Below are 27,975 nucleotides of genomic sequence, written 5' to 3'. Positions count from 1 at the left end.
GACGAGGAACGAGGAGAGGGGGCGGCCTGCCTGCCGAACGATGGCCGAGTCGCTGCCGCAGACCCCGAGCAGGCATGAGAAGAGCCTGGGGCTGCTCACCACCAAGTTCGTGTCCCTGCTGCAGGAGGCCAAGGACGGCGTGCTCGACTTGAAAGTGGTGAGGAGAGGCCGGGTGTGGGGGGTGAGGGGCCGGCGGGGGGGGTGAGGGGGGGAGGGGCGGCCGTGGAACGTGGGGGCGGCGGGCGCGCGATCCGGGCTCCGGGCCGGCGGAGGAGGAGGAGGAGGAGGAGGGAGACGACACGACACGTGCGGCCGCCCGGGCGCTGCAACCCTGATCCCTGCTGCTGCAACCCTAAAGCGCCCCCCTGATACCCCATCCGTCCTCTGCAGCCCTGATCCCCATCCCCGCTGCTGCAACCCTGATCTCTCCCCCCATCCCATCCCATCCCTGTTGCTGCAACTCTAAAGCGTTCTCCTAATGTTGCGGTCCTGGTCAGCCCCCAGATAACCAACCCGGGCTCAGTCTATCCTAAGGCTAAGATCTCACCCATCTTGCCGCTGCAGCCCTAATGTGCCCTCCTGATCCCCCATCTGTCCTCTGTAACCCTGATTCCCTCCGATCCCTCCTGCTACTGCAGCCCTGATCTGTCCCCTCCCCGGGAGCTGCAATCCTGAACAGCCCCCTCCTGGACGCTGCGAACCCTCTTATGCTCCTATTCCCGCCCTCCCACCTCCCCTCACCTGGCGCTGGCCCCCTTGCCCTGCGCCCCCTAATTTTCCCTTTTGATTTATCTCTGTCTCCCCCCTCCCCCCCTTTAAACTATCAATCCATTTTTATGGCCAAAATAACAAAGTGTGGTAGTTGCTAACTTCATCCGCACACAATCCATAATTGTCTGCCTTGCCAAGTGGGAATTGAATATCCATGCATCCTCTAATGACACCACACTTGTTATGTCTCTTGGTTGATTTACCACTGTTGAATATTTAGAATATACATTTAAAGGTACCATGTGGCGGTAGGAGAGAGAATTCTGTACACCAAACATCTGCACTGTTCTTCGTGGTAGTTAGTAATTGGCCATCGCACCGCTCTTTTGGAGGAGTAACAGTGTTTTGCATTAACTGGAGAGGAGCACCTCATCTATTCATGTAAATCAGAGTTGCTTTTTCATTGATGTGGCTAACTCTGCTTGTTCATACCCAGACCCTGCTAGGATCTGCTCCTTCAACTATTCCTGGATAGGACAGGTGGACCATCTGCAGGGTTTCAAAAGGCCTGAAGAATGCTGCATGCAAGAAAGACACGCATACAACACTATTGCCCTGGTGGTTCAGTGGGCTGATGCATTGTTCATGCCACACACAGCTTACAAAGGGTCAGAGGCTCAATGCACAAGGTTTGCCCCCTCGGAAGTGGTTGGGGGTCTCTGCTCGTCTAGCTGTTAAGGGTGTCCTGTGCCAAAGGCAACATATGGAGGACTAGCAGTGATGTTCACAACTAATGCACCTCACCTGGTGGAATAGTGTGCTGTGTTTCAGTACCTGTGGGTGAAGATTGTTGCTGTGGGTAGCAGTAAGTTTGAGGTCATGTGAATTGCAGCCCTCTGTGGCCAGATTGTAAGCCTGGATTGTAGTTGCTCCTGTTGAAATATCAGAAATTGGTTGTGCCACGATTCTCCTCATGGTTGACTAAGTGATATTCCTGTCTGTTGGCAAATGTCCTGTGCTTATAAGTTGGGGCACAAGGATTAAGTAATAGATCAAGTAACAGAAGTAAAATTATATGTATTATGTGTCCAGAATCGTATTGAAACAAATGAACAATGCAGCAAGCATGTGCACTTAAATTGGAAATATCTACTTGCTCATTCTTTCCCTCAGTCTTGCAATTTGTTAGACATGTAACTGCCAGGATGGCTTTTTATTGAGAACAAGATTCCATCCTGATATTTTAGGGTTTGTTGGTTCCGAATCTCCATGCTTTGTACAGAGTGCAGCATTACAGCAAAGTGCCCTCTGTAAGCTATCGGCACGGAAGCTTTGTTCCATTCATGATGCCCCAACAGGAAGTTAAAATGGCCTGGAGGGTGAAAGGTGAAGGGTTATTAAGGGGATGTCATGGGTTCCAGTGGTGTGGAATAGCTAGCTCCATTCATGACACCCTGTGCATTCCTTCACCTTTGACCCTGAGCAGCCATTGTAACTTCTGTTAAGGTTGCAAACACCCATAATTAAAGGTGAATTATCGGACGTTTAGAATTTCCATAATTGCTTCAACAAGACATTTTTTCTCCTCGAGGAGTTGGAATTCATTTATATGAGCTGTTCACTGGTGGCTGAACATCTTGCAGCATTGACCTCCACAGCTTTTGTCCTCTGGCCCTTCCGTGAACAACGATGAGAGCATCGGGCTGTCTTTTAAGCCCACTGCTCGGAAGTGCACCAGTGGCTTTTGATACTTCCTTTTAAATCCCCCCCCCCGGTCTATGGCCATTGTCTGCTCCTCTTTCCCCTCACCCCTTTCTGGGTTATGCCTCAAGGATACCAATAGCCAGATGATGTATCAGCATTCAACATCCATGTTGTGTACTACTTGGCTGCAGGAATACTGAATGGAACTGACATTTTTGACCCAATACCCCATTTCCCTCTGTCCCCTGCTTGTCTGTGTTGGTGTGGTCTCTATTGCATGTTCTTTGCTAGGACTCAGATTCTTGAGTTATACAATAATACAGCGCAGAAACAGGCCTTTGGCCCACTTAGTCCATGCTGCTGATCAACTACCCACATATTAATCTTCCCTTTATCCCTAATTTTTTTAATTCTACCCACATTCTCATCAACCCATCCCAAATTCTACCACTCATGGACACTTATTTAGATCGGCCAATTAACCCACCACCCGCACATCTTTGGGATATGGAAGGAAACCAGAGCACCTGGAGGATGCATACATGATCATGGAGAATGTCCAAACTCCATAGACTGAACTTGAGTCTCTAGCGCTGTGAGGTTGCAGCTTCACTAGCTGTGCCACTCAGATGAGAGAATCCCAGCTGACAACAGTCGCTGGACATTGGCTCATATTTGCTTCTCGCTCTTTCTAGCTCAGGGTTACATCCAGACCTTCAGCACTGCACACACCACTTCGTCCCCATCCTAGGCTGAGATCCTACATGGTGAACCTGAAATAGATTGCCATAGAAATCCAGATGGGAGCTCCTGTGCCAACCTGTTTGTAAGTAACTTCAGTACCTTGCCCATGTGGCAAATTCATAATTGAACTCTGAAGTGTGCTGAAAAGCCTTGCAGGGCTGTTTAGAAAAAAATCCTGTTATTCAACAAAATCCTCCCCATCTCTGGTTCAAGATGACAACCTGGCACCATGCTGGAAACAATTGGCAATCTCCAGGGCACCCATAGCGCAAAAAACAAGAGTAAAAGAGCCAGGCATCGTGTTGGTTTCCTTTGTATTATAGGTTCATGAGTTGATCAATGGTTCGAGGAAGCCTACCAGTTCCATAATTGCAAAATAAATTAAAGGGTACAATTACTGAGCATGAGGGAATGAACAAGTTGCAGTGGCGCAGGGAAATACTGGTTTGCTGCTTCTCTATCTGGAGGACTGGGTAGTGCTGATGCGCCGGGAACTCGCTGGCCCTGTTCCATTTGGCCATCCTCTGCGAAGGTGAATGACAGCAGACTATTCATCTGTAGAGAAACAATCCCATTAAGCAGGGACTCTCCAACTGTGTTTGGAAGCAGGACAGTGGGACAGGCCTCTTATGCCAGTCCACGCTGAGTGGTGTGTTTATCCTCAAGGCCTTTCATTAGAAATAATGCGTGGTCCTCTGCCAGAAATAAACTAAACTGTAAGTTATTACAGTCTGGCATGACATGCGCCTGTTTCCTTCATGACCTTCATTTCATACACCTGCCTGCTTTCAGCTGAGGAATCAGTATAATTGGTTTCATGTGCCAGTGAGAGTCTAAATTTTATCTTCTATAAAACAGTAGGAAACTATTTGTCCAATTGGTTTCTTGCTGATTCCTAACAGAACAATCCGTTAGCCCCATTTTTCCTCTCCTTATTTCCCTGCGTCACTGCAACTTGTTCTCTTTTACTCATGCCCAGTAATTCCATCTTTTAATTTGTTTTGTAATTAAACGACTAGAGCATCTGGGAGAAAGACTATGTGGTCGTGGAAAGAGTGTGCAAACAGCACCCGATGTTGGCGTCGAACCTCGATGCTTGGAGCTGTGAGGCCCAATGTCTGTGTGTGTGATTGGATAGTTGTGGCAGGGGGGCTGCCAACCTTAATTTTGGGGCCAACTTGCTCGGGTTGTGCAAGAAATATTTGGGTGAAGGATATTTGGAGGGGAAATTCTGCTTTTGATCAAATGCCATGGCTGAGAGGTGATCTGTAAGCCAACACCAGTACATGACCGGAGGAGGTGCTGCACTGTCTGAAGCTGCTATTTGGGTGAGGTATTAAATGGAAGCCGCATTGTCCATTCCAGAAGTCCTGGTGGTCATGCTGGATCTTGTCTCTTGACCAACATCATTACCTTCAGCCATTACACCCTATTGGTACAAATAGCAGCTCCACACTCTGATTCTTTGGGCATAAAATTGTGTCCAACTTTGCCATTTTTTGTTGTCCCACTCAACAATTATCCCTGTGTGCAAAAAGTCTAGTGATTTGGGGAGAGATGCTGGGATGTACAAAAAGCTTATTGATACAAGGAGTCTTTTGGGGCTAGAATTGGCAGTTGCTACCTCTCGGGTCATCTTTGAAAAGTGGTCAGGTAGCCCCTATCTTTTTGCAGAGGCAATGGATGCAAATCTGTTCGGATTGCATCTTGACAGTAGCACTAATGAAGACTGGGTAGCAAGATAGTTGTGGCAAGAGGGCCTGCTACCCATCTCCCACATTTCGCCTTGTGTAGATACTTGGGCATATATTGCCTTTGTTCTTGTACTGGTTAGATCAGTGTCCTGGAAATGACCACTCAGGCTGCATTGTTTCAAATGGGTGGTTCACCAGCAACATTTTGCCATCTGCCTTCATCCGGATGGCACCTTACATTAGATGCGTATTTTAGGGCTGGTTTCCTAATCCTACAGTATGGAGGGGTGGAAGTTGGTTTCGTCCCAAGTCGGCAGGTGGAAACTACTTGTGTGATTGAGCAGGTGATGCCACTTTGAGGAGAGGAAAGTTTTTTGGGTGGTTCTGGAGCAGTGGGTTGAGATGGAATGTTGGAATCTGTGTATGATTCAGCTGGCTACATCTGGGTGATCTTGGCATGTAGCGCCTCTGGAAAAAGAGCTGCAAGGCATATGCACTTGGCTTAGAAAGACTTTTAGACTATTTCAAATCCAAATACATCCTTTGCTCAAATCATAATGGTGGTATTGATCAGTGGATCCTTGATTGTCACTGAAGCTATTTGTCCCAGCTGGAACCATATAGGTTCATTATCCAATTCAGATTCAATGTTATGTTTGTTTATCTCAGTCATGGCACTTGTAAGCAAGCTGCTCACAAATATTTTACTGTTGGATTTGGGGCACTGGCCTGTATGGGAAGGGACTTTAGGGGAGGGGACTGTTATAGATAGCCCTGATGGAAGTAGTGGACTATGCGTCTGGCTATTGATTGACTTCACCTACCCCTCCTTTGATTTGCAGCGCCTGATGGCTTGTGGCCCTATAACTGAAGTGTGGCATGTTGTAGAGAAGCTACCAGTCTCCTTTCATGGTTACGATCCAAGGCAGCCATTAGTTTGTGTGTTGTTCGCCAGCTGCTGGCAGTGGGGTTTTGGGCTGGAGAAGAAAAATGCATTGCTGATCAGTTGATGCAATTTGAGACAAGTCGTCTGTGCCTGATGTCTTTGTGGCTACGTTTGCTGGTGAGGTAGTCACCACTTGTGAGGGAGAACTTGGGAGTGAGGAATTGGTTTGCATCTAGGGTGCTGCTTGCGAAAATGATAGCAAAAAGCAATGGATAGATTGTACAAGTTAGAAGGGAATTGGCTGTGGATTAAAGTAGGTTGGCATATCTCGGTCTGGAGTGGTGGAGTAGAACCAATTAGTTGGCCCATTCAGTGGGGAGCAGGCATTGTAGGCTGACATTGTTGTCTCTCCAGGTTTGGCTGCATTTAATTGCTATGGAGTGGGTAATGATGTGAAATCAGTAGCTGGGCCGATGGGTGGGGGAGGAAGGATGATGGTAAATCCCAAGGAAACGGATATTTATTGTTTTCTGGGATCAAGACTGTTCTTGTCTGCGGCAAGTGAAGTGAGGGGGCACTGCCAGCCTGCGGAACATGTTGCATTGGACAGTTTAGGCATTGGGTGACCTGGATTTGAATAGAGAATGTACCCTTTATGTTACATAGAAACATAGAAAATAGGTGCAGGAGTAGGCCATTCGGCCCTTCGAGCCTGCACCGCCATTCAATATGATCATGGCTGATCATCCAGCTCAGTAGCCTGTACCTGCCTTCTCTCCATACCCCCTGATCCCTTTAGCAAAAAGGGCCACATCTAACTCCCTCTTTCTCTTTCACATTGTCAGGGCATTAGGACTTGAGAGGATTTGAAGTGTGGTCGCTATTCCTATGTCAGAATGGTTCACAATAATTCCCTCGTGCCTTGTAGGCATTGGGATTTCTGTTTGATCCTGACCTCCGATCCTGTTTGCCTGTCCCCCTATGATCATGCAAGCATCCCTTGGTGCTCTTTGTACCTGTCACATCCTAAAGATGTGGGTGGGGAGGTAAATTGGACATGGAAATTGTCCCTAGTCTGTAGGTCACAAGTAGAGTCAGCAGTTGAGGGGAATATGGGGAGAATAAATGGGCTTAGCGTAAGACCCATGTCAAAATGGGTGCTAAAAGGTTTGCCTAGGTGCAGTGGGTCGATTATAAACTGCAGTGTGATAATGATCATAAATGCAAGGATGATTGCAGGGTAAATGTTGGTCAGGATGCTTGGCTACCTTTTGTTGGAATGTTATCGGATCTTTTACTGTTGCATGGGAGAGTAGTAGGGCCTCGGTTTACACCTTATCTGAAAGGCTGCCCCTTCAGCAGGACAAACGTTTAAGTGCTATGTGGCGGTGAGGACTAAAAGTCTAGGCTCGAGTTCCTGGAATGAGACTTGTTCATGTAAGTTTCTGTTGGCTGAACGTAGTTTCAATAGCAGGTGTGGGAGGAGACGACAAGATGGATGTGTGGAGGTAACCGAGCAGAGTTTGGTGCAGGAGGCCACTTTTCTGCATAGTGGCAGGGGTGCAGATTATCCCTGTAACAGCCTCCAAAGTCAAATAGTTTGTGGCCCTTGATGCACATTTCACTGACATGGCCAGCATTAAAAATGCCATATTCAACTGCCTTTGTAAAGCTTCTAGTGTGCTATCTCAAGTTCCACAGTAAGAACCTACCCTGGAATATTGTTTGGGTGGGGGGCTTGCCATTGAATGGCAAAGGGAGGTGATGTCATTGTGAGGTGTGAATGTTACTTGCCAACCAGCTCAGGATCAGATGCTGCCAGGTTTTGTGATATGTTGGCACAAGCAACTCATGGCACTAACTGCTGTGCATTCATTGATGAGCATTCCCACTTGTGGGTCCAAAGAAGGGAGGGTCATTGAAGCAACTAAGTTTCTGCTTAGATTGCTTCCTTCAGGGATGATTGCAGTGAGGTTTGGGTCCGAGAAGTTAGATTCAAACAACCACAGTCATCTTTCTTAGTGAGAGATAGTTTTAGTCATTGAAAGGTTTTTCATCTTGATTCTCATTGATGTATTTATCAAGTTAAGTCTAGTTTATTGTTTGACGCACGTACACATGTACAATGAGGTACAGGTACAGTGCAAATCTTGTTTGCAACAGCATCACAGACGCACAGACTCTGACAATTCCAGAAAAACATAAAATACACATTCTGCAAGGTGGTGAATACGTCTATGAAAAAGGGCAAGACATTGGGTCAAAATTCATCCAGGAGGTGGTCCGTTGTATTCCATTACCAAGGTGGGATTATGGGTGTGCTGGTTGGTTCAAGGGCATGATAGTTAAGGGGAAATAGCTGTTCCTGATCCTTGGTGGTTTGTGACTTTGGACTCCTGTACCTCTTGCTCGATGGTAGCAGCGAAAAGAGGACCCTATCCGGATGGTGGGGATCCTTGATTTAAAGATGCCACCACCTTAAGGTGTTGTCTTGTAGATGCTTCTGATAGATGACTAGATAGCCCTGATGTCTTGGTCTATTATTTATGCTTCACCATTGAAGTTCATCTTTTGGGTTTTAAGCTGGTTCTGGAGTCTGTCAAATTAGTTTTATTGTCATATATATAAGTAGGGTGAGGTATTGGTACAATGAAAACCTGTAGTAGCACAGATATGTACTTGGACTACATACAATACATTCACAGCCATCCCCATCTCCTCAACCCACAGAGTGCTCATCAATAAATACATTGGAGTGTTGCTTGAGTTGAATGCACCTTTGACATACCTTGCCACATCTGATGCCTCAGACTGTAATTGATACAGGGCTTCAATTCCCCTGGTGGTGTTGCTGTTAGAAGTTGGAAGGGTGGTGAAGGGTAGTATTGGCTTGAGCCTAAATGTTGTTACCGTTTTCCTGGTCCTCTTCTTTCAAATACCATTGCATTCAGAGAAAAAAATCTCCACCTGCTTCCTGTGCTATTCCAAGAGTGTCAATGTGAATCTGCAACATTCCATGAAATGCCAATCTCTCATCAGCAATGTACAAATTCATCAAGTGGAGCAAGTGGCCAATTGCATAGTAACAAGAAGTGTATCCCAGCATCCCAGACTAGTGAGCGATTTTCCTCACTTGCGCAAGAGGAGGTGGGTGACCTGTCTTATTAAGACACAGGTGGAGCCCATCTGGTCCATGCCAATTCCTGGCAGAGCAATTTCATCGTAGACACCAAACGTAGACTGGGCGATCGTTTCACTGAACACCTTCGCTCAGTCCGCCTGGACCTACCTGATCTCCCGGTTGCTAAACACTTTAACTCTCCTTCCCATTCCCACATTGATCTTTCTGTCCTAGGCCTCCTCCATTGTCAGAGTGAGGCTAAGCACAAATTGGAGGAACAACATCTCATATTTCACTTGGGCAGCTTATAACCCAGTGGTACGAATATTGATTTCTCCAACTTTAAGTAACCCCTGCATTCCCTCTCTCCATCCCTCACCCACCCAAGTTGCACCAGCTTTTTGTTCTCGCCCAACAAACAGCTAACAATGGCCTGTTTTCTTTATCATAATTACTTCTTTGCATATTTTTCATTCATTCTTCTATCTCTCCACATCATCGTCCTTATCTCTAGTTTCCCTTTCCCGTGACTTTCAGACTGAAGAGTCCTGACCCGAAACTTCACCCATTCCTTCACCGCTGAGTTACTCCTGCTTTTTGTGGCAAGTTCATCCTTTTCTCCTCCACCTTGTATTCCTGGAACATTTTCTCTCTTGTACGCCCATCAAATTCTCTCTGGTACTTTTGCCACTTGCCTATACTCAGAGCCATTTAATTCACCCACAGTCTTTGGGATGTGGGAGGCAGTGGAACACTCGGGGGAACCCCATATTCTCACAGGGTGAACGTGCAAATTTCACACAGATGGCAACTGAGGCAAAGTCCCTGGAGTAGTGAGGCATGAGCGGTGATCTAACTACTTTTCACTGTCATGTCAGTTTCCAATATTAACTTGCTGCATTTTGTTTTGGTCGATGGCTTTTCATTGGGTGCTTCCTGAGGACACACAAAGCCCATCGAAGTAAATGCACAAGGGTCTCTGGCTGTGCTAGGATAGCTATCATTAATTTGGGGTCATGGGCTAGCTACAGTGCAGCATATATCCCTGCAGTGTTATGCTGTAAGGGGAAGGAAATGTCAGTGTGAGTGCAGCAGGCATTCAATACACTGGTACTAGAAGGTGTGTGTTTGCTGCAGGAGCAGAGAGTGGATGAGCTAGGAAGAATGAGAAGAACTCATTAGATGTACACATTTTTCATGGACTGGCGGTTGTGGAGGGAATGGATGGACAACATGATTTCAATGGTTTTATTTATTGTCACGTATACCATGTACAGTGAAATACATTTTTGGCATACAGCTCAGCAAGACTATCCCCATACATAAGCACTATTGCCCCGGTCAGTACAATATGCACAGAACAGCCCACTGGCTCTATATGCAAGAGGCGCCATTTTACAGTCCCAGTTGCAGATGGCCACACAGCCATCGCCTCCATTCCGATCGTCCCACGAGCCTGGCCCTCTCCAGCCCTCGAGGGTGTGGAAAGTAAGACCCCCTGGTTCCTCTCACCGGGCCCTTTGTCCAGTGTCTGCCACCGTCTCCTTCCACCCCCTCTCAGATTCCCAATCCTTGGGGCAAGCAAGGCCTGGGCTCCTGGGCCAAGCCTACTTCATGACTCTTCTTCAGGTTCATGTTTCGCCTCATTGATGAGTCCAGAACCATGGGCCATTTTCTGTAAATAGGGATGGGCTATTTAGGGCAGTGATTGGGATAAATGTCTTCATCCTATGATATCAGTCTTCATCTGAAATACTGCCTGACCCGCTGAGTTCCTCCAGTGTTTTGTTTGAAATCTTTTTCTTCAGTGCGACTGTGGAAGGTTAGTCATTGCGTTCAATCAATCAGATTTATTATGGAAAACAAGGAATATTGGGGATAAGGCAACAAGATGGTTCTGTGGTAGAATATTAGCCTTTATAGACGATAGACAATAGAGGAGGCCATTCGGCCCTTCGAGCCAGCACCGCCATTCAATGTGATCATGGCTGATCATTCTCAATCAGTACCCCATTCCTGCGTTCACCCCATACCCCCTGACTCCGCTCTCCTAAGAGCTCTATGTAGCTCTCTCTTGAATACATTCAGAGAATTGGCCTCCACTGCCTGAGGCAGAGAATTCCACAGATTCACAACTCTCTGATTGAAAAGGTTTTTCCTCATCTCAGTTCTAAATGGCCTACCCCTTATTCTTAAACTGTGGCCCCTTGTTCTGGACTCCCCCAACATTGGGAACATGTTTCCTGCCTCTAACGTGTCCAACCCCTTAATAATCTTATACGTTTCGATAAGATCTCCTCTCATCCTTCGAAATTCCAGTGTATACAAGCCGAGTCGCTCCAGTCTTTCAACATATGACAGTCCCGCCATTCCGGGAATTAACCGAGTAAACCTACGCTGCACGCCCTCAATAGCAAGAATATCCTTCCTCAAATTTGGAGACCAAAACTGCACACAGTACTCCAGGTGCGGTCTCACTAGGGCCCTGTACAACTGCAGAGGGACCTCTTTGCTCCTATCTTATCTTAGCTTATCTTGATGAGCTGTCGAGCAAACAAGTTGCTCATTGCAATACATGGGGAAGTTGGATGCACATGAGAGAAATGTGTCAGTGGGTTTGGATAAACAATGACAGAGGAAAGTCAGCTGAGCATATGTACAGGTAGGCAGTAGATGAACTGAGTGACCTGTTCCAGACTATAAATTCCACCATTTTGTTCTCTTTCCAGGCGGCAGACACATTGGCTGTGCGGCAGAAGCGTCGTATTTATGATATTACCAATGTTTTGGAGGGGATTGGATTGATTGAGAAGAAATCGAAGAACAGTATTCAGTGGAAGTGAGTATGCCTGATTGCAGGTTGGGCCTGGATCTGTGTGGCACGCCTGATTGCAGGTTGGGCCTGGATCTGTGTGGCACATCAGTGTCTGTGTCCTTTTCCCCATCTGGCTTTTCCACACCTAGCTTTTCCCTTTCTGCCTCTTTTCATGTTTCCTAGCCCTCCCTTTCCCTTTCCATTCTATAAGTCAGCTTACAAATGTATTTCATCTGGCTTGGAGCTTCAGATCCAAAGTGAAAAATGCACTAGTCGGAAGGGCCCTTGCTGGAGTTTTGTTTGGAATGAATTGAACCCTGCTGGCGCTATCAATCTGGCATTAGAAATGTAACAGTGTGTGATCACTGGGCCCCGTATTATTAATACAGCATGGAAACAGGCACTTTGGCCCACTGAGTCCATGTCGACCATCGATCACCTGTTCACACTAGTTCCATGTTATCTTACACACTGCGGGCAATTAAGAGCCCAATTAACCTACAAACTGCATGCCTTTGGGATGTGGGAGGAAACTGAGGCGCCCAGAGGAAATCCTCGCTGTCACAGGGAGAATGTGCAAACCCCACAGAGCCATCAAGTTCGACCCTGAGTCTCTGCACTGTAAGGCAGTAGCTCTTCTAGCTGCTGCATTGTGCCGCTCTTGGACTCTGTGGGTTGAGGAGATGGGGATGGCTGTGAGCTACTTTGACTTGCCCGTGACATATGTTTGTGACCCAGCTGTGAGTATCTCCACAGTCTGTTCTCAAGTATTCATTTTAGAATTAGGAGCAAAACAAATTTATATGGGTTTATTGTGCATGATGCTGCCACAGTACAGATGCTAACGAGGACTGACAACTTGACTGCAGTAGGCCACTAGGTAGGAGGGATGGAGGTTGATGTGGAGAATTAAATGATAACCCATTAGCACTGTTTGTTTACTGACAGTCAACAACCAGAACTTCTGTTGTGCTTCACACCTCTCAATGTGAGAGTTATTGCAAGCAAACAACTTCCCACTGTTGAAATCTCTGCCTAGTTTTAGAAGCACATCCTGATTCCTGGGAGAGACAACTGATTAGCACAACAGTGGAGTTATATACCACCAAGACCGAGGAGCTGATCATCAACTTCCGTAGGTCACATAACAGGGGATATGCCCCGATCTTTATCAACGGGGACAGTGTGGAGAGAGTGTCCAGCTGCAAGTTTCTGGGCACTCACATTTCGGAGGACCTAACATGGTCCAATAACACGGCTGCGCTGGTCAAGAAGGCACAGCAACGACTATTCTACCTAAGAACACTGAAGAAGTCTGGTCTACCCCAACAGCTGCTGACGACATTGTACCGCTGCACCATAGAGAGCATCCTAACGCATGGCATCCCTGTGTGGTATCTCAGCTGCACGGAGGCAGAGAGGAAAGCTCTTCAGCGGGTAGTCCATAGAGCTCAGAGGACCATCGGAACACAGCTACCAGCCTTGGAGGGCATCTACAACACACGATGCCTCAGAAAAGCCACCAGCATCCACAAAGACTCTTCATACCCCTGCAACAGTCTGTTCGAACTCCTTCCATCGGGCAGACGATACAAGGCCTTCTACGCCCGCACCTCCAGACTCAGGAACAGCTTCATCCCCAGGGCCATACGGTCCTGCTGAGCCGGATGGTCACATCGCACAGTGATCCGGCACAGATCTACTTGCACTTTATTCTGTTCTAAAACTGTTACAATTTGTTTCATTGGGTTGTTTAAATTAATACTGACTAGCTAATTAAATTATTTCATCGTATGGGAGGCGCATTCCCAATCTCGTTGTACCCCTGTACAATGACAATAAAGATATATTGTATTGAGAGGAGCACAGTGAGTTGAATTTCTGAGGGGATTGATTACTGGGACAGTTGGTGGAGCTTGACGAATTAGACCTTCTCAACAGTACAGCAAACGTTTGGACCACAGCGCTAATCACTGAATGGAAACAGGCTGAAGCTGAACTGGCCACAACACGGCCAGTGTCAAGTGGGTGGCAACTCTGACAAAAGATGTAATTACCGCGGGGGGCGGCCACGCTGGCGCAGCGGTAGAGTTGCGCCAGAGACCCAGATTCGATCCCGACTACGGGTGCTGTCTCTAAGGCGTTTGTACGTTCTTCCTGTGACCGTGTGGGTTTTCTCCGAGATCTTCGGTTTCCTCCCACACTCCAAAGACATACAGTTATGTAGGTTAATTGGCTTGGTGTATGTGTAAATTGTCCCTAGTGTGTGTAGGATAGTTTTAATGTGCGAGGATTGTTGGTCGGTGTGGGCCGAAGGGCCTGTTTCCATCTCTGAACTAAAAACTAAACTACTGCCTTGCGCTCTATGCCTTGCTGAGAGAGGGGAGTGTCATCGGGGTGTGTGGTGGTTTGCTGTAATGATGATGATGATGACAAGGTGTGTTGTGCGTAGTTGAAGAAGAAGCATTCTTTATACTGGGGGTGGAGAGAATTGCATGATAGTTCTTACGATCGTTGAGGTAGTGAGGGATGAGTTCCTGCCCTTGCAGGAAGAGCTGAGTGGTGATTAGCCAGACAAACTCTAACCAGGAAGTTGGTGCCGACATTGCTTATTCTGTGCGAGGTTTGCAGCTGCAGGTTTTGATAAATGGAGCCCATTTCACGGGGAATATGTCGCATTAACCATGGCTTTCTGACTGCATTGTGTGGGTTTTGGGCACGTTCCATCCGTTGATTGTGCTTGTGTCAAGCTAGAGATTGATTCCAATTAGTCTCCAGGTTTGTGAAAAGGGGAGTTATAAATATGGAATGAAAACAGATCCTTCGGCCTTCTGAGTCCACACTGACCTTCAACAACACATTTACTCTAATCCTACATTAATTTCTTTTTCTCCTTCTCCCTGCATTCTCATCAACTTCCCTTGGGACTTTCTAGTTTACAAAGTACCAACTACTTCCAGCATCCTGTTTGCAGAATAGCATGTCAGCTAGGTGAGATTTTGGGAATTTCCTGAAAGCTCCCCTCCAGAGTGCTTGTGTCATTTGAATGTTTCCCCTTCACTCCTCCATTCAGGGACCACCACCTTATTGTGCAGTCTCCCGATCTAGTGAACCCCCCCTCTGAGTACAGGTACAATTCTGGTAAGTTATTGCTTCTTGCTGCATCCACTCTAACATACAGATGCTATGCAGAGTTAACCATCTCTCAGTTGGCCTTGCACCGTGCGAACCATACCAATGGTTGGGTACTGAGTATCATGATTTTAAAACTGCTCTTTCACAGTCCATTTTTCTCCTGCAGTTCCTGGTGGGAAATCTAATTTTAAGACGGTGTGTCCATTTTATTCCTCTTTCCCTGAGGGACGTCAGTGGCATCTTAGTCCTGGTAAGGGACAAGGTCATCTCACAGCGTGGGTGCCAGGGAATAGATGGAGGTGTGTGTCCCCCCTCACAGTTCACTGGTGTTAATTGGTTGACTCTAGCCTCTGCAGCTCCAGAGGGGTTTTTCACTGGTCATCATGCTAGGGGTGAGAGTTGACCAGCTGATCCACGAGGGCATCATTGCTAGGGTAGGTTCTGAACCGTCCATGTCTGCAGGCGATAGTTGTGATTAAATAGAACTGTGGATACAGTTACATAACCTGCCCCTTTGGATACCTGACTTGCCCCCTGCAACTCCCACTCCACTGAGTCCAGCGGCTGCTGACTGAAGCAGGTACCATAAAACTCTGATAATCTGCTATCCAGCTGCTCAAAAATTCCACTGGTTCACTATCTGGTCTACCATTTGAAATCCTGATGGTTCCCCATGTGGCTCCATTGAAGAAAAAGAATGAGACAAATGCACCACATTTGCTCAAACTGATGCATTTTTAAAGGCACAATTGATTACCTACAATTCTCCAGATGACAATAGGTGCAGGAGGAGGCCATTCAGCCCTTCGAGCCAGCACCGCCATTCAATGTGATCATGGCTGATCATTCTCACTCAGTACCCCGTTCCTGCCTTCTCCCCATACCCCCTGACTCTGCTATCCTTAAGAGCTCTACCTAGCCAGAGCCCCAATCGCCAGGGCTCTAGTTCCTGCGCTGTCCTGAAAGTTAGCTGGCCTTGTCACCTGTGCTCTCTTTAAAGTTGGGGGTCACTAAAATTTATTATTTTCAACATACAAAAGTTGAAAGAAAATGAATGTGATGAGACATTAATATGATAACCTCTGATAGTGTGGAAAATCTGCCTGCCTTGATCATGCTGGATAAAGGGAATTTTGCTGTAGTAACGTTCCAATCAGAGGTCCACACCAGGATTTATTTGTGTAAGGACTGTGAATCCGTGGTGGGTGTTGAAGGGGTTGCAGTATTGAGCACAGCACTCCCTTCAGTCTTGCCCAGACAATAATTTGCACCTCGTGTCTTTGCCCTCGGTCACAGAGGAGTGGGTCCGGGCTGCAACACACGGGAGATCGCGGACAAGCTCATCGACCTGAAGGCGGAGATAGAAGACCTCGATCGGCGGGAGCAGGAGCTGGACCAGCAACAAGTCTGGGTACAGCAAAGCATTCAAAACGTGACGGATGACATAGAGAACAGCAGATATCCTTTGACAATGACCCCATCCATTCCCCAACCCCTTCGCCTTTCCACTTGCAGCAGCACACTGGGCCCAGGTGTCTCGTTGGCTCTGGAGCAGCTTTGTCCTGGGTAGATTCCGTAAGAGCAGGGTTGAGCTTTCTAGCTGTAAAACTGAACTCTGCCATTTCTCTCTCCCTTTTACACCATCAGCAAGCAGGATTGCTTGAATCTTATCCTCCACAGGCTTCCCTCATAAGAATTTCATTTCTTCCCCCAGTTTATCATTAAACTACCTAAAAATAAATCAAGCACCCTGCTTTTGCCACCTCCGGGAAAGAGAGATTTGTATCATTTTTATCGACCCCTTATTTCTAGATTGTTCCAGAAGAGACAACACAATTCAAATAACTCCCTTCTAACCTCCAGTAAATACAAGCCTAACCTGTCCGACCTTTCCTCATGAGGCAGCCTGTTCTTCCAGCTTCCTTCCTCTCACTAGATGGTCCATCCATGTGCTGCCCATGTGGCCTTCCTCAGTCCTGATGATGTAGTCTGTAGACTGCACTTTGTTCCAATCCAGTCAGGGATGTTGATGACCTGTGACTTGAGAAGTCTTCTGCCCCTTGCCTGGGATTGATAACGGACATCCTCTCCTTCCTATTACCGCAACCCACATGTGCCCTGATAGTTGCCCTGGAAATATGGTGTTGACATTTGGCCATTAGAGGCTGCAGCAGCAGATGGATCACCTGCGGAGGTGGTGTCACTATTGGCCTTGTGTGTCCTTAACTGCCTTGCTTCACGTTGGCGTATGTGACGCATGAAGATATGTGCCGATGTTTCAAAGGTAAGCAATTCTCAGTTGTGTCCAGCAGACATGGGTCCAGGACCTAGCCACATTGTCATGGGAGGCAGTGATTGGTGAAAGGATTGATGCGGGGGGGGGCTGCCCTTTTTGCCTTGCTCCCCTGTATAAACCCGTGCAACTGACGTCCCTCAAACATTGTCTCCCTTGTGGGACTGTAGCTGGAGTAAGAGGAGATGCTGATGGGGTCCGTGCCTTTTGTTGGCACTTGGCGTTCACCAAGAACTAAGGTCTGCTGGTGTTGCTCCCAAAGGCCTGTTCTGGTGTGGTGCTGAGACATTGGGTGGTGGTTTTATTGATGTCTGTCTTCTCTGCCTTTATGTGCAGGTGATACGCTGTTAGCAATCCAGGCACCCTCGGGCACACAGCTGGAAGTCCCCATCCCTGAGGGGGTGAGTACTCAGGATATCGCACCCTCCTTCTTTATACCCCCTCTTTCGCCATCCTCGCCCCGAAAAGAGGTTGCTGACTCTCTGCTGCCCTGCCTGGTTGCTGAGCCTCTGTTTGTTTTGCAGGTCCCCAACGGGGTGAAGAAGTACCAGATCCACCTGAAGAGCACGACAGGTCCCATCAACGTGCTGCTGGTGAACAAGGATACGTCCTCCTCCTGCCCGGTGGTAGTGCCTGTGCCTCCACCTGAAGACCTCATTCAGTGCTCTCCCACAGTGCACACCACCCCACAGAAGCCTGTCCTCGCCAGCAGCCAGGAGGCCGAGGCCAGGTCTCCAGCCCGGCCCGCCTCTCCGTCCACAGCTCCTCGGGTACCTCCCCACCCGCCCACATCAGTAGCGCCCACAGGTAAGCCCCCTTCAGCAATGTCACCTTCAACCTTTAGGGGCCATCAGATGGAGGCTGGGTGGGAGGTTGCTCTGCTGTTTGCATGTCTGGAAGGTCATGGTCGGGGGTCCGAATCTGGTGGTTGGTTTGTCTCGCAGAAGTGCTTTCCCACTGAATTACCCTCTACTATTGTAGGGTCATCAACCCACCGTGGCGGCTTCTGATGATCAGTTGCGAATTTAACGGCCAGGAGACCTCCCTTGTGCGTTGAGCTGTGGGATTTTTTTTTCATCTAGTGAAATCAGCATCTGATCGGGTATACCCACTGGCTGTAGGGATTATGGAGAGCACATCAGCTGTGGTGTACCTTGGCACTTTAAAAAAATGCGTCACTTTCCATGCAGCCTCCTGCTGCCTATGTCTGCTTGAGCCACCAGCATTTCACCTCCCCTCTCGGCTTCTGGAACCAAATGGAAAGGAACATCTGAACATGTGCACACGGGAAAGGAAGCTGGTTGCAATCCCATGTTGTCACCGATTAGCTAATGGAGCTGCTGCTTCACAGTGCCAGAGACCCACATTGATCTCCCTGTGACTGCGTGGGTTTAATCCAGGTGCCCCGGTTTCTTCCCAAGTCCCGAAGACATGCAGATTTGTAGGTTAATTGGCTTCTGTAAAATTGCCCCTAATGTGTCGGGAATGGATGAGAAAGTTGGATAACATAGAACTGGTGTGAATGGCATGTGACTCGCTGGGCTAAAGGGCCTGTTTCCATGTTGTATCTCTAAAAACAGGCTTTGTCTGAGATTTTCAATAACCTTTTCTTTGTCATGACTTCATGCTCCATTGAATATTACTTTGTCCCCCTCTGTTCAGATCACACCATGCAGCTCATACACACCCTTGTCATCTCCATTTATCACTTAGGGCTGCATGGACGTTGCCTTATCCTCCAGGTACACCACCCTCCTATTATTCCTAATGCTGTCTGGTGTTGCAATGGAAGCAGCTGCTTATTCCTCTTCGTTGACAGAGGAGCCCTGCTCAACATCTGAGCTCTGCACCTCCCACTATGTCACCAGAGTCTATTTTACTTTCTCCCACATCTCACCTCCATGACTGTTTGCAGTTACCGTTACAAGTAGGTGTTTTGGTAAGTCATGACAATATAAGTTGAACAGGGAGGCTGGTTGTCAGTGGTATGTATGGAATGAGGGTGGGATTGTTCTTTGACCTTACAATCGGGTAACTGACTTGTAGTGACTTCAGGCAGTGACTCTTATTCACAATGCAAGAGTTCCCTGGGCTGCTGCTGCCTGTTGTTTATTTGGACTTTAACTCCTTTGTTATGCTAAGACCGCTGATATCTTCTGTGTCCTCCCTTGCAGTGCCCAGTGTGTCAGCTCAAGAACCCAAACACAGTACCAGCGGTGTCTTAAGCCTCGAGCCCCTCAATCTACTTCCAACGTCTGCCTGTCAAGCGACTACGATGGATACGCAGCCTCTGGAATCTTCCGCCTCGTTGGACAGCAGCACGTCTTTGTCCAATCCCACTACCTCCTTCGTTCCAATCAAATCTGAAATTTCATTGGGTGAGTCGTTTTGCTGTGGGTAGCTCGCGTCTGGAGTTGAAGTTGCATATGCATGATTCAGCCTTGAGCTCATTGCTTAGCTAACAAAGCCAAGTTAATGAAAGTTATGGACAAACCACGTTCCTTCCCATGGGTGTCCCAGTAGTGCAGATAGTGGAACCTCTGTTTCACTGCACCACCAATTCCGATCCTGATCTTGGGTGCTATCTGTGGAGTTTGCATGTTCTTGCTGTGACTGCATGGGTTTCCCCTCTACATCACGTGCCAGTTGGTAGGTTAATTAGCTTTTCGAAATTGACCCTCGTGTGTACATGATTAGCAGAATCCGGGGAAACTGTTGGGAATGGTGAAAATAAAATGGGGTAGGGTAAGATTTGGGTGAATGGTTGGTGTGACCGGGTGGGCTGAAGGCCACTCCCGCTCTCTTCACATCCTTGGGTTTCATGGACTAAGCCATCAGTTAAAGCTTAGTAACCACCATTGTTACTGCCTAGATCACGCCCAGGCCTGTCCCATGGAAACACTATGGCAATTGTGGTGGGCTGGGTGTGGATATGGCAGCTGTGACACCCAGCACACTACTTTTCAAGGACAGCCCCCAAATAGTTGGTGTTTGACCATTTACTGATTTGAATGAAGACCCTGCAGCAAAGGCAGCATGTGTCATTGCCTCAAAAGGGAAGCCAGGATCTCCCTCCACATGTGAACGACTGACCTTGAGGCATCAGCCTGTAATCCATTGGCCACAATCCCGAGGCTCCGATTCATGACCACACTCCTTATCCCTGAGAGCCATGGTGTAATTCCCACATCACTTCAGGCTTCCTAAACATGGAAGGTTTAACCTTCCTGTTTCTCCTGCTCTCTAGTTTAAGGAAAGGACTTCGCTACAAGCCAGTTCACAGATCCTTGACCTGGGCATCTCGCACTGATCACAAGTGTTATCGCGTCGATAGGTGGTCCATCTCCACGGGTGGCTGAGCTTACACCTGCTGTCATGGGCTCTGTCTCTTATTTCTGTGTGGTCCTTTGGTTTGTCTCTGTCGTCCCACCTGCACCCACAGCTCTTCTCTTTTGGGGTGACATTGTTGTGTTTTCTTTCCACAGAATTGGAGTTTCCTAAAGAATTAACAGAGATGTTTGACCCCACTAAAGGTAGGTGTGACGGGGACCTACTTGCTCTGCCAGTGGAGTGTTTGTTGTGTGTGTCTCTCTCTGGGTTCATAGTTGTGTCACTGGTTAAGCTTAGAATAACCCAGATCCCTCACAGAAAGCTCCCTGAAAGTGTGTCCTTGTCTGGAAAGCAACTCTGTCAGCAGTGATCCTGAACTCCCACAGCTTTTGGTGATATTCAGTCGATCTTACACCAATGTGGCAGGGATTGACAGAGTTGGTTCTGTAACCAGAACCAGGGTAATTCCCACTTCTGACTTCTCTTGGGCTGCTGTCTCTCAGTTGAATCCTGGCTGTTAACTTCCATGATTCTGTAGACGCGAAAGGTAGAAAGTATCAGGATAGACTGGGCACCAAAATAACCTCTTTTAGCTTAGGGTCATTCTGATGCATTGTTGCCCTCTGCTGTTCAGTTACAGTGCCCTCCATAATGTTTGGGACAAAGACCCATCATTTATTTATTTGCCTCTGTACTCCACAATTTGAGATTTGTAATACAAAAAAATCACATGTGGTTAAAGTGCACATTGTCAGATTTTGATAAAGGCCATTTTAATATATTTTGGTTTCACCATGTAGAAATTGCAGCAGTGTTTATACATAGTTCCCCCCTGTCAAGGCACCATAATGTTTGGGTCACATCAATGTCATGCAAATGAAAGTAGTCATGTTTAGTATTTTGTTGCATATCCTTTTCATGCAATGACTGCTTGAAGTCTGCAATTCATGGACATCACCAGTTGCAGGGTGTCTTCTCTGGTGATGCTCTATCCGGCCTGTATTGGAGCCATCTCTAGCTTATGCTTGTTTTGGGGGTTAGTACCCTTCAGCTTTCTCTTCAGCATATAAACGGTATGCTCAATTGGGTTCAGATCGGGTGATTGATTTGGGCACTCAAGAATTGACCTTTTTTTAGCTTTGAAAAACTTTGGTGCTTTAGCAGTATGTTTGGGATCATTGTCTTGCTGTAGAATGAACCGTTGGCCAATGAGTTTTGAGGCATTTGTTTGAACTTGAGCAGATAGGATGTGTCTAGACACTTCAGAATTCATTATGCTACTACCATCAGCTGTTGTATCATCAATGAAGATAAGTGAGCCAGTACCTTCAGCAGCCATACATGCCCTGGCCATAACACCACCACCACCGTGTTTCACGGATGAGGTGGTCTGCTTTGGATCTTGGGCAGCTCTTCCTCTCCTCCATACTTTGCTATTGCCACCAATCTGATATAAGTTCATCTTCGTCTCATTTGTCCACAAATGTCTCATTTTTCTATTACAAATCTCAAATTGTGGAATATAGAGGCAAATAAATAAATGATGAGTCTTTGTCCCAAACATTATGGAGGGCCCTGTATACAGCAGCAGCTTGGACAACTTAACCAGTGAATTTTCTCCTAGTGAACAAGGATTTTTTTTAATTCATTCGGAGATAACATTGGTGAATATCATTACTGGACATTCTTAGACTATCTTATTACAACATGGATGCAAGGAGTTTATTTTACCTGTCTGAAGAGTCTCAAACCAGGGGTTAAGGTCACAAAATCAGGGTTTGTTTGTTTATATAAAGGTAAGAAATATTTTCACCCAGACAGGGCAAAGCATTGGAATTCATTAACAAAGAGAACTAAAGGTGTTTTGCGATACATAGGACTTTATTTATCCTAGGAAGGAAATTGATCTGCCAACAGTCCTAAAACACTTTCTTTTAGATTTTAAGGGAACCAAAGGATTGTTAATGGATGAAAATGTTGCTGAGATGAGCTGTAATTTTATTAGAGCAGGTAGGAGTGGCCTATTTGGTGTCTGCTTTGTTGGTTATGGATGTTTGCATCTTACCCCTACAGTCTCAGTGGTTTGTGCCACTGGTCTCATGAATTAGGGCTCTGCTTCCATTAGTGTTCAGCGCATGATGTCATCAAGTGGGCCAATCCATTCCAATGCTGGGAGTGACAGTACAAGGTTGCCATGACGTTTAATGGGTTTGTTTTCCTCCAGGTAGTTATGGGAGTTTTCATGGCACGGTGTGGCCACAGGCAGGTGTGCAGGACAACACGGAATGGCTCATGCTCTCATCCCACCTTATCAGCGGGGATCTCCCACACTAGAAACACAAGTTAACATATATTTGCAAGTAGTGTTTTCTATTGCATTTAGAAAACTGCAACCAGGAGAATTGGAGAGTGCAAGATGGTTGCAGTGAGATGGAACTTCTGCTTCTACTTGTGAAAATTACATTTTTATCTGCACGCCATCCTCTTGCAAGTGGTGGGTATGGAACAGTGAGTCGCTCTGTGTCACTGGGGGTGAGATTGGTTGGTGTGCATTTGGGATCGCTGGCGACTGGGTCTCTTTAAATTGGTCAGACTGCAGTAAGAGAGATCTTTATGCGTATCTATAACGGCTGCAAGCAGAGTTGAATGGTGACTGCATTGTGTAAGCCAGCCCGTCCCCAGGGAGAATTCAAAAAGCCTGCTCTGCCTCCATGTCCAGTTGTTGCTAAAGTCTGTGGATATGACTCTGGCTGTGCCGTTTCACCGCATTTCAACTTCTTGGTGTGAAACGGTGCTTTGCCTGCCATGGTTTGCTAGTTTTTGAGTGTAATCTGGAACGTCCCCATTGCTAAACAGGCTAAGAATGTGATTTTGTTTCCTGTGCCCACCTGCAAACTCGATCTTTCAGATTGATTCCCTCAAAACTCCCCCCAATTAACACAAAGTAAGGGGCTGAATGGCCTACTCCATTTCTGCTTATGTTCACGATCCTGGTGAACTCTGCAACTGACTGTCAGTGCATCAGTAAAACTGGGGAGAAGAGGCGAGCAGGATGCGACAAGGCTCTGGGCTGATTTAGTCAAGTTGATTTAGTCGGCAAATGTGGTTTAAGTTGGATAAAGTGCGGTTATCCGCTTTGCTTTGAAAAAACTAATATTGTTATTTGAACTGTCAAAAAAGGCACAGAGTGCTGGAGTGAGTGAGGTAGCATGGTTGGAGAACATGGATAAGTGGCGTTGTGGTTCGGGCCACTTCAGACTGATTGTGGATCAGTCTGAAGAAGGGTCCAGACCTGAAACATCGTCTGTCCATGTTCTCTAGAGATCATGCCCGACCTGTTGACCTGTTGAGTTACCCCAGAACTTTCTACTGGAAAACACTCCCCATCTCAATGGTAGGCAAAATTAATGCCATAAAAATGATTTTTTTACCGCAAATATTATACCTTTTTCAGACAATTCCGATATACTTGACAAAAAACTTTTTTAAAAAATTGGACTCTATTGTTAATGATTTCATCTGGGATTATAAGAATCATAGGATAAATAAAAGACACTTGTGTAAATCAAAAATAAATGGAGGCCTGGCTTTACCCAATTTTTTGTTTTATTTCTGGGCAGTTAATATTAAAAATATGAATTTCTGGTTGGAAGAAATAGATCTTCAACCAGACTGGTTAAAAATGGAAAAGGAAGATTGTTTGCCTTTTGATATTGGTTCGATATTATTTGCCACGTCTAAATTAAACAAAAAAATTTATAGGGAAAACCCTATAATATTTAGTGCTATACGAATTTGGAAACAATTAAAAAAGACATTAAAACTAGATAATTTATCGCTTTTTCTTCCAATTGTGAATAATCCTTTGTTTAAGCCTTCATGGTTAGACCGGGGTTTTACACAGTGGAAGAATTATGGAATTAAAAATATGGGACAACTTTATAAGGAAGGCACCTTTCTGACATTTCAGGAGTTGCAACAGATTTATGGTCTTCGTGGAAATGATTATTTCAGATATCTTCAACTTAGAGATTACGTAAAGTCGAACTCCCAAAATTTTCAAATTAGAAATTCAGAAATTCTTGACGAATGTTGGAACAAACATCCTAATACAGAAAAATTAATATCTTATATATATAATATTTTATTAGACAGTGACATGCCTTCTACGGATTTATATAGACAAAAATGGGAAAAAGAATTAAATCAAGTAATAACGAAAGATACTTGGGAAGAAAGTTTGCAACATATAGATCAGTGTTCACTAAACGCCAGACATTCTCTAATACAATTTAAAGTATTACATAGGTTACATTATTCCAAAACAAAACTACATAAAATTTTCCAACATATTTCACCTAAATGTGATAAATGTCAACATTTAGAAGCTACATTATCTCATATGTTTGCAAACTGTATAAAAATTAAAAAATTTTGGGTAAATATTTTTAGTATAATATCTAAAATGACCAGCACACAATTGGACCCAGATCCAAAATTAATTATACTCGGAATATTAGAATTAGAATTAAATAAAACATTCAGAACAACACAAAAAAACTTTATTGATTATAGTTTAATAACAGGAAAAAAATTAATTCTAAAATTTTGGAAAGGCCCTACGGCCCCCACAATTAAAATGTGGATTATAGAAATGACGGAGACCTTAAACGTGGAAAGAATCAGATTTTCCCTGTTGGACAAACAGGAAGTATTCATTGAAACATGGTCTCCTTTTATTGATTACTTAAAGGGTCAGAATAGTTCAGCACAGGAACCTGACTAGCACTCGGACTAAAGAATGAATGAAATGCTATAATTTGGAATGTACGAATATATCTCGAATGAAGTTTTTGTTATTTTAATAAATTTTTCCATTCCTCTTTAACTAATTTTTTCCTTATTTTTATTTTTTTATTTTTTTTTTTTTTTTTTGTTTTTAGTTATTTTTTCTTTTAAATTGGTTTTTGTTTTTAGTTTTCTTCTCTCTCTTTTCTTTCTTCACTTCATCTACTTCGTTAGCTTTATTTAGTTTATATAAAATAAATTTAAAAAAAAGGGGTAAAAGGTATATAATAATAATTGACAATATTATCAATTCAAAAATGTATGACTGTAAAGATGTAAACAGGTTATGTACCTATCCCCAATAAAATTTTATTTAAAAAAAAAAAAAAAAAAGAACTTTCTTTTTTTGTAAACTAGCATCTACAGTTCTTTGTGTCCACAATTATCTGAACAATGACAGATTGAGAAAATGTAACAAGATCTGAGTGTGTTTGCACACCAGTTGCTGAAAGCATTCAGGAGCAGCAAGCAGTAAGAACAGCAAATTGCTTTTATTGCAGTGGGATTGAGCACAGAAATGTTTTTGCAGGGTATTGAAGGCCATGCAGAGACCATCAGGAATTTTGTGTGCAGTTTAATCTCCTTGTCTGAAGTGGTTTTCTTGTCATAGAATACGATGAAGACTTACAACTCAGTTTGTTCAGTGTATGAGGAAAGAGTAGATCAGTTAGGCCTTCATTCACTGGCACAAAAGAGAGAGAAGCCTATAAAATTCTAACTTGACAAGACTAGATGCAGGGAGAATGTCCTTAATAGTGAATCCAGAACCAGCATCATGTCCTTGGGATACAAGATACATCATTTAGAACCAAGATTAGAAATATCTTCATCTAGGGTTGGAGAATCTGTGAAATTCTCATCCTGAGATGACAGGTCAAGTAATTAATTATATTCTAATTATATTTGGGAGCTGGTGATATTATTTTTAGAGTGGAACAAGGGGATGGGAGGGAGACAGGAACAGGCTACTAAAGTGAATGATTGGTTGTGATCACAATGAATGGTGCCAAATGGCCTCATGCTTCTGTTTTCTGCATAATATGCAGCTTTCCATCTTGCTGTCTGTTGAAACCCATGTTTTTATTTTGCAGAATGTATGGATTCTGACCTCATAGATGAGCTCATGTCTTCAGAAGGTGAGAATGGAATGACTGGGACTTGGAGGGTGGTGGATGGGGATGGAGGGGGTTGCGTGGCAGGGGAGTGGAGTGGGGGGAGGCATGAGTGGTGGTTGGTGGGGGGATGGAGGGGGTTGGGGGGGAGGGGGCTAGTGGGGGTGGGGGTGGGTGGGGGGATGATTTTGGGGTTGGAGGGGGTTTGCATGTGGGAGCTTGAGGGGTTGGGGTGGATGGGAGGAGGGTGGGGAGGTTGTAGGGGGCTGCATTTGAGGGGAGGGGTTGGAAGGGGTGGGTTGAAGAGAGGAATGAGTGCATAGCGGATTTATTGAGGATGGAGGTTAAAAGTATTGTGTTGTGGTAGGCCACTTTGATTAGACCATGTGGGGAGCCGGAGAACGGGGCCTGTTTTGTTGGTTTTATACAAGTGTCAGCTGACCTTGGGGCTAATCTTCACTGCCATTCCCAGCGATCATTGATGAACCCATCTTGTGGCTGTTTCCTTTGCAGTTTTTGCTCCTCTGTTGAGGCTGTCTCCACCTCCAGGAGACCACGACTATTACTTCAATCTCGACGACAGTGAAGGTGTCTGCGACCTCTTTGATGTGCCCATTCTTAACCTTTGACCTTCTTCTGGACTTGATCGCCCGGCAGCTGTGTAAAGAAACTTTTTTAAACATCTTTTTAACAAAACAAAAAAAAGGAAAAAAGATTTTTTTAACAAAAAGGAAATAGCATCTTTTGCAGTTCCACATGGATCTCTAGTTTGAAATGGATCTCCAAGAGTGAGTGAACGCTTGATGTGATTGCACCAGAGTGCAGTGAAGAGATAATGAAAAGGGCAAGTTGTCGATGAATGTTGCCGGAATGTTTGGCGGTTTCGATTTTATTTGTGTTTTTTTTAGCTTGCCTGTGAAGAGGTTGCTGGTACCCTCCTTCAGTCCAGGGCCAATCGTATCTGCAGCTCTGGTGCTGCTTCAGTTGCCCAGGGAGTGGATGCATGGGCTTGTGCAAGACACCAATATGGCGCCAAATGATGGAGGCCGCCAACTTGGAGGAATGTGTTCAAGACATGAGTTCTCCCTCCTCTACTCAATGGATGGTGCCACTGAATCTGTCAGTTTTAATCTGTCTCCTTCTATTGGCCGTTCATCATGTGACATCTCCAAGGGGAACAGTCCATTTTCAAGACGGTGGGAGGTATTTATAAAGTCCGTTTTAGACGTTATGAGGGTCTTAATCCTACAGATTTCCACAAAGAAACAGGGTCATCTCTGCCTGAAAGATGACAGCATCCCAAAGTCTCCAAATTTTCCACTGTTTCTTTGTCTTGCCCATTGGTGACAGTGCCCGATGTGGTGGGGGGGGGCTTCAGTTTGTTAAACACACCAGTCTAGAAAATATAATCATGCTGGTCTTGCTTGAGTGGATTATTCAAAACTGTAATGGACCTCTGAATGGGGGGAGGGGGGGGTAGGGCAATTTGAAACGTTGTGACCATTCGCTCTCCCTTTGCTGTCCTCTGTGGTGGTGGACTGAGAGGCTGTGTGCAGTGTTGGGAGGGGGGGTGAGTGGATTG

At 45.7% G+C, this 27,975-nt stretch overlaps 1 protein-coding gene across 1 annotated transcript; it reads left to right on the top strand.

Moving 5' to 3' along the window:
* e2f4 (E2F transcription factor 4) lies at positions 1–27,841 on the top strand. Its single transcript, XM_078401710.1, has 10 exons — positions 1–157; positions 11,590–11,699; positions 16,107–16,268; positions 17,051–17,094; positions 17,440–17,504; positions 17,628–17,910; positions 19,278–19,481; positions 20,589–20,636; positions 26,373–26,417; positions 26,907–27,841. Exons 1-10 carry the CDS (start codon positions 41–43, stop codon positions 27,020–27,022), a joined length of 1,194 nt encoding a protein of 397 aa, XP_078257836.1. The 5' UTR covers positions 1–40; the 3' UTR covers positions 27,023–27,841.
* The last annotated feature ends 134 nt before the right edge of the window (positions 27,842–27,975 follow it).

Source organism: Rhinoraja longicauda, chromosome 6, assembly GCF_053455715.1.
Source record: "Rhinoraja longicauda isolate Sanriku21f chromosome 6, sRhiLon1.1, whole genome shotgun sequence".
NCBI classification, from domain to species: domain Eukaryota; kingdom Metazoa; phylum Chordata; class Chondrichthyes; order Rajiformes; family Arhynchobatidae; genus Rhinoraja; species Rhinoraja longicauda.
This window is presented reverse-complemented; position numbering and strand designations above follow the sequence as displayed.

What these genes read in the sequence shown, in the direction of transcription:
- e2f4 (XM_078401710.1), top strand. Translation starts at nt 41, where the DNA reads ATGGCCGAGTCGCTGCCGCAGACCCCGAGCAGGCATGAGAAGAGCCTG. An exon ending in GCGTGCTCGACTTGAAAGTG is followed by an intron (nt 158 to 11,589) that starts GTGAGGAGAGGC and finishes TTCTCTTTCCAG; the next exon opens with GCGGCAGACACATTGGCTGT. An exon ending in GATGTTTGACCCCACTAAAG is followed by an intron (nt 20,637 to 26,372) that starts GTAGGTGTGACG and finishes TTTATTTTGCAG; the next exon opens with AATGTATGGATTCTGACCTC.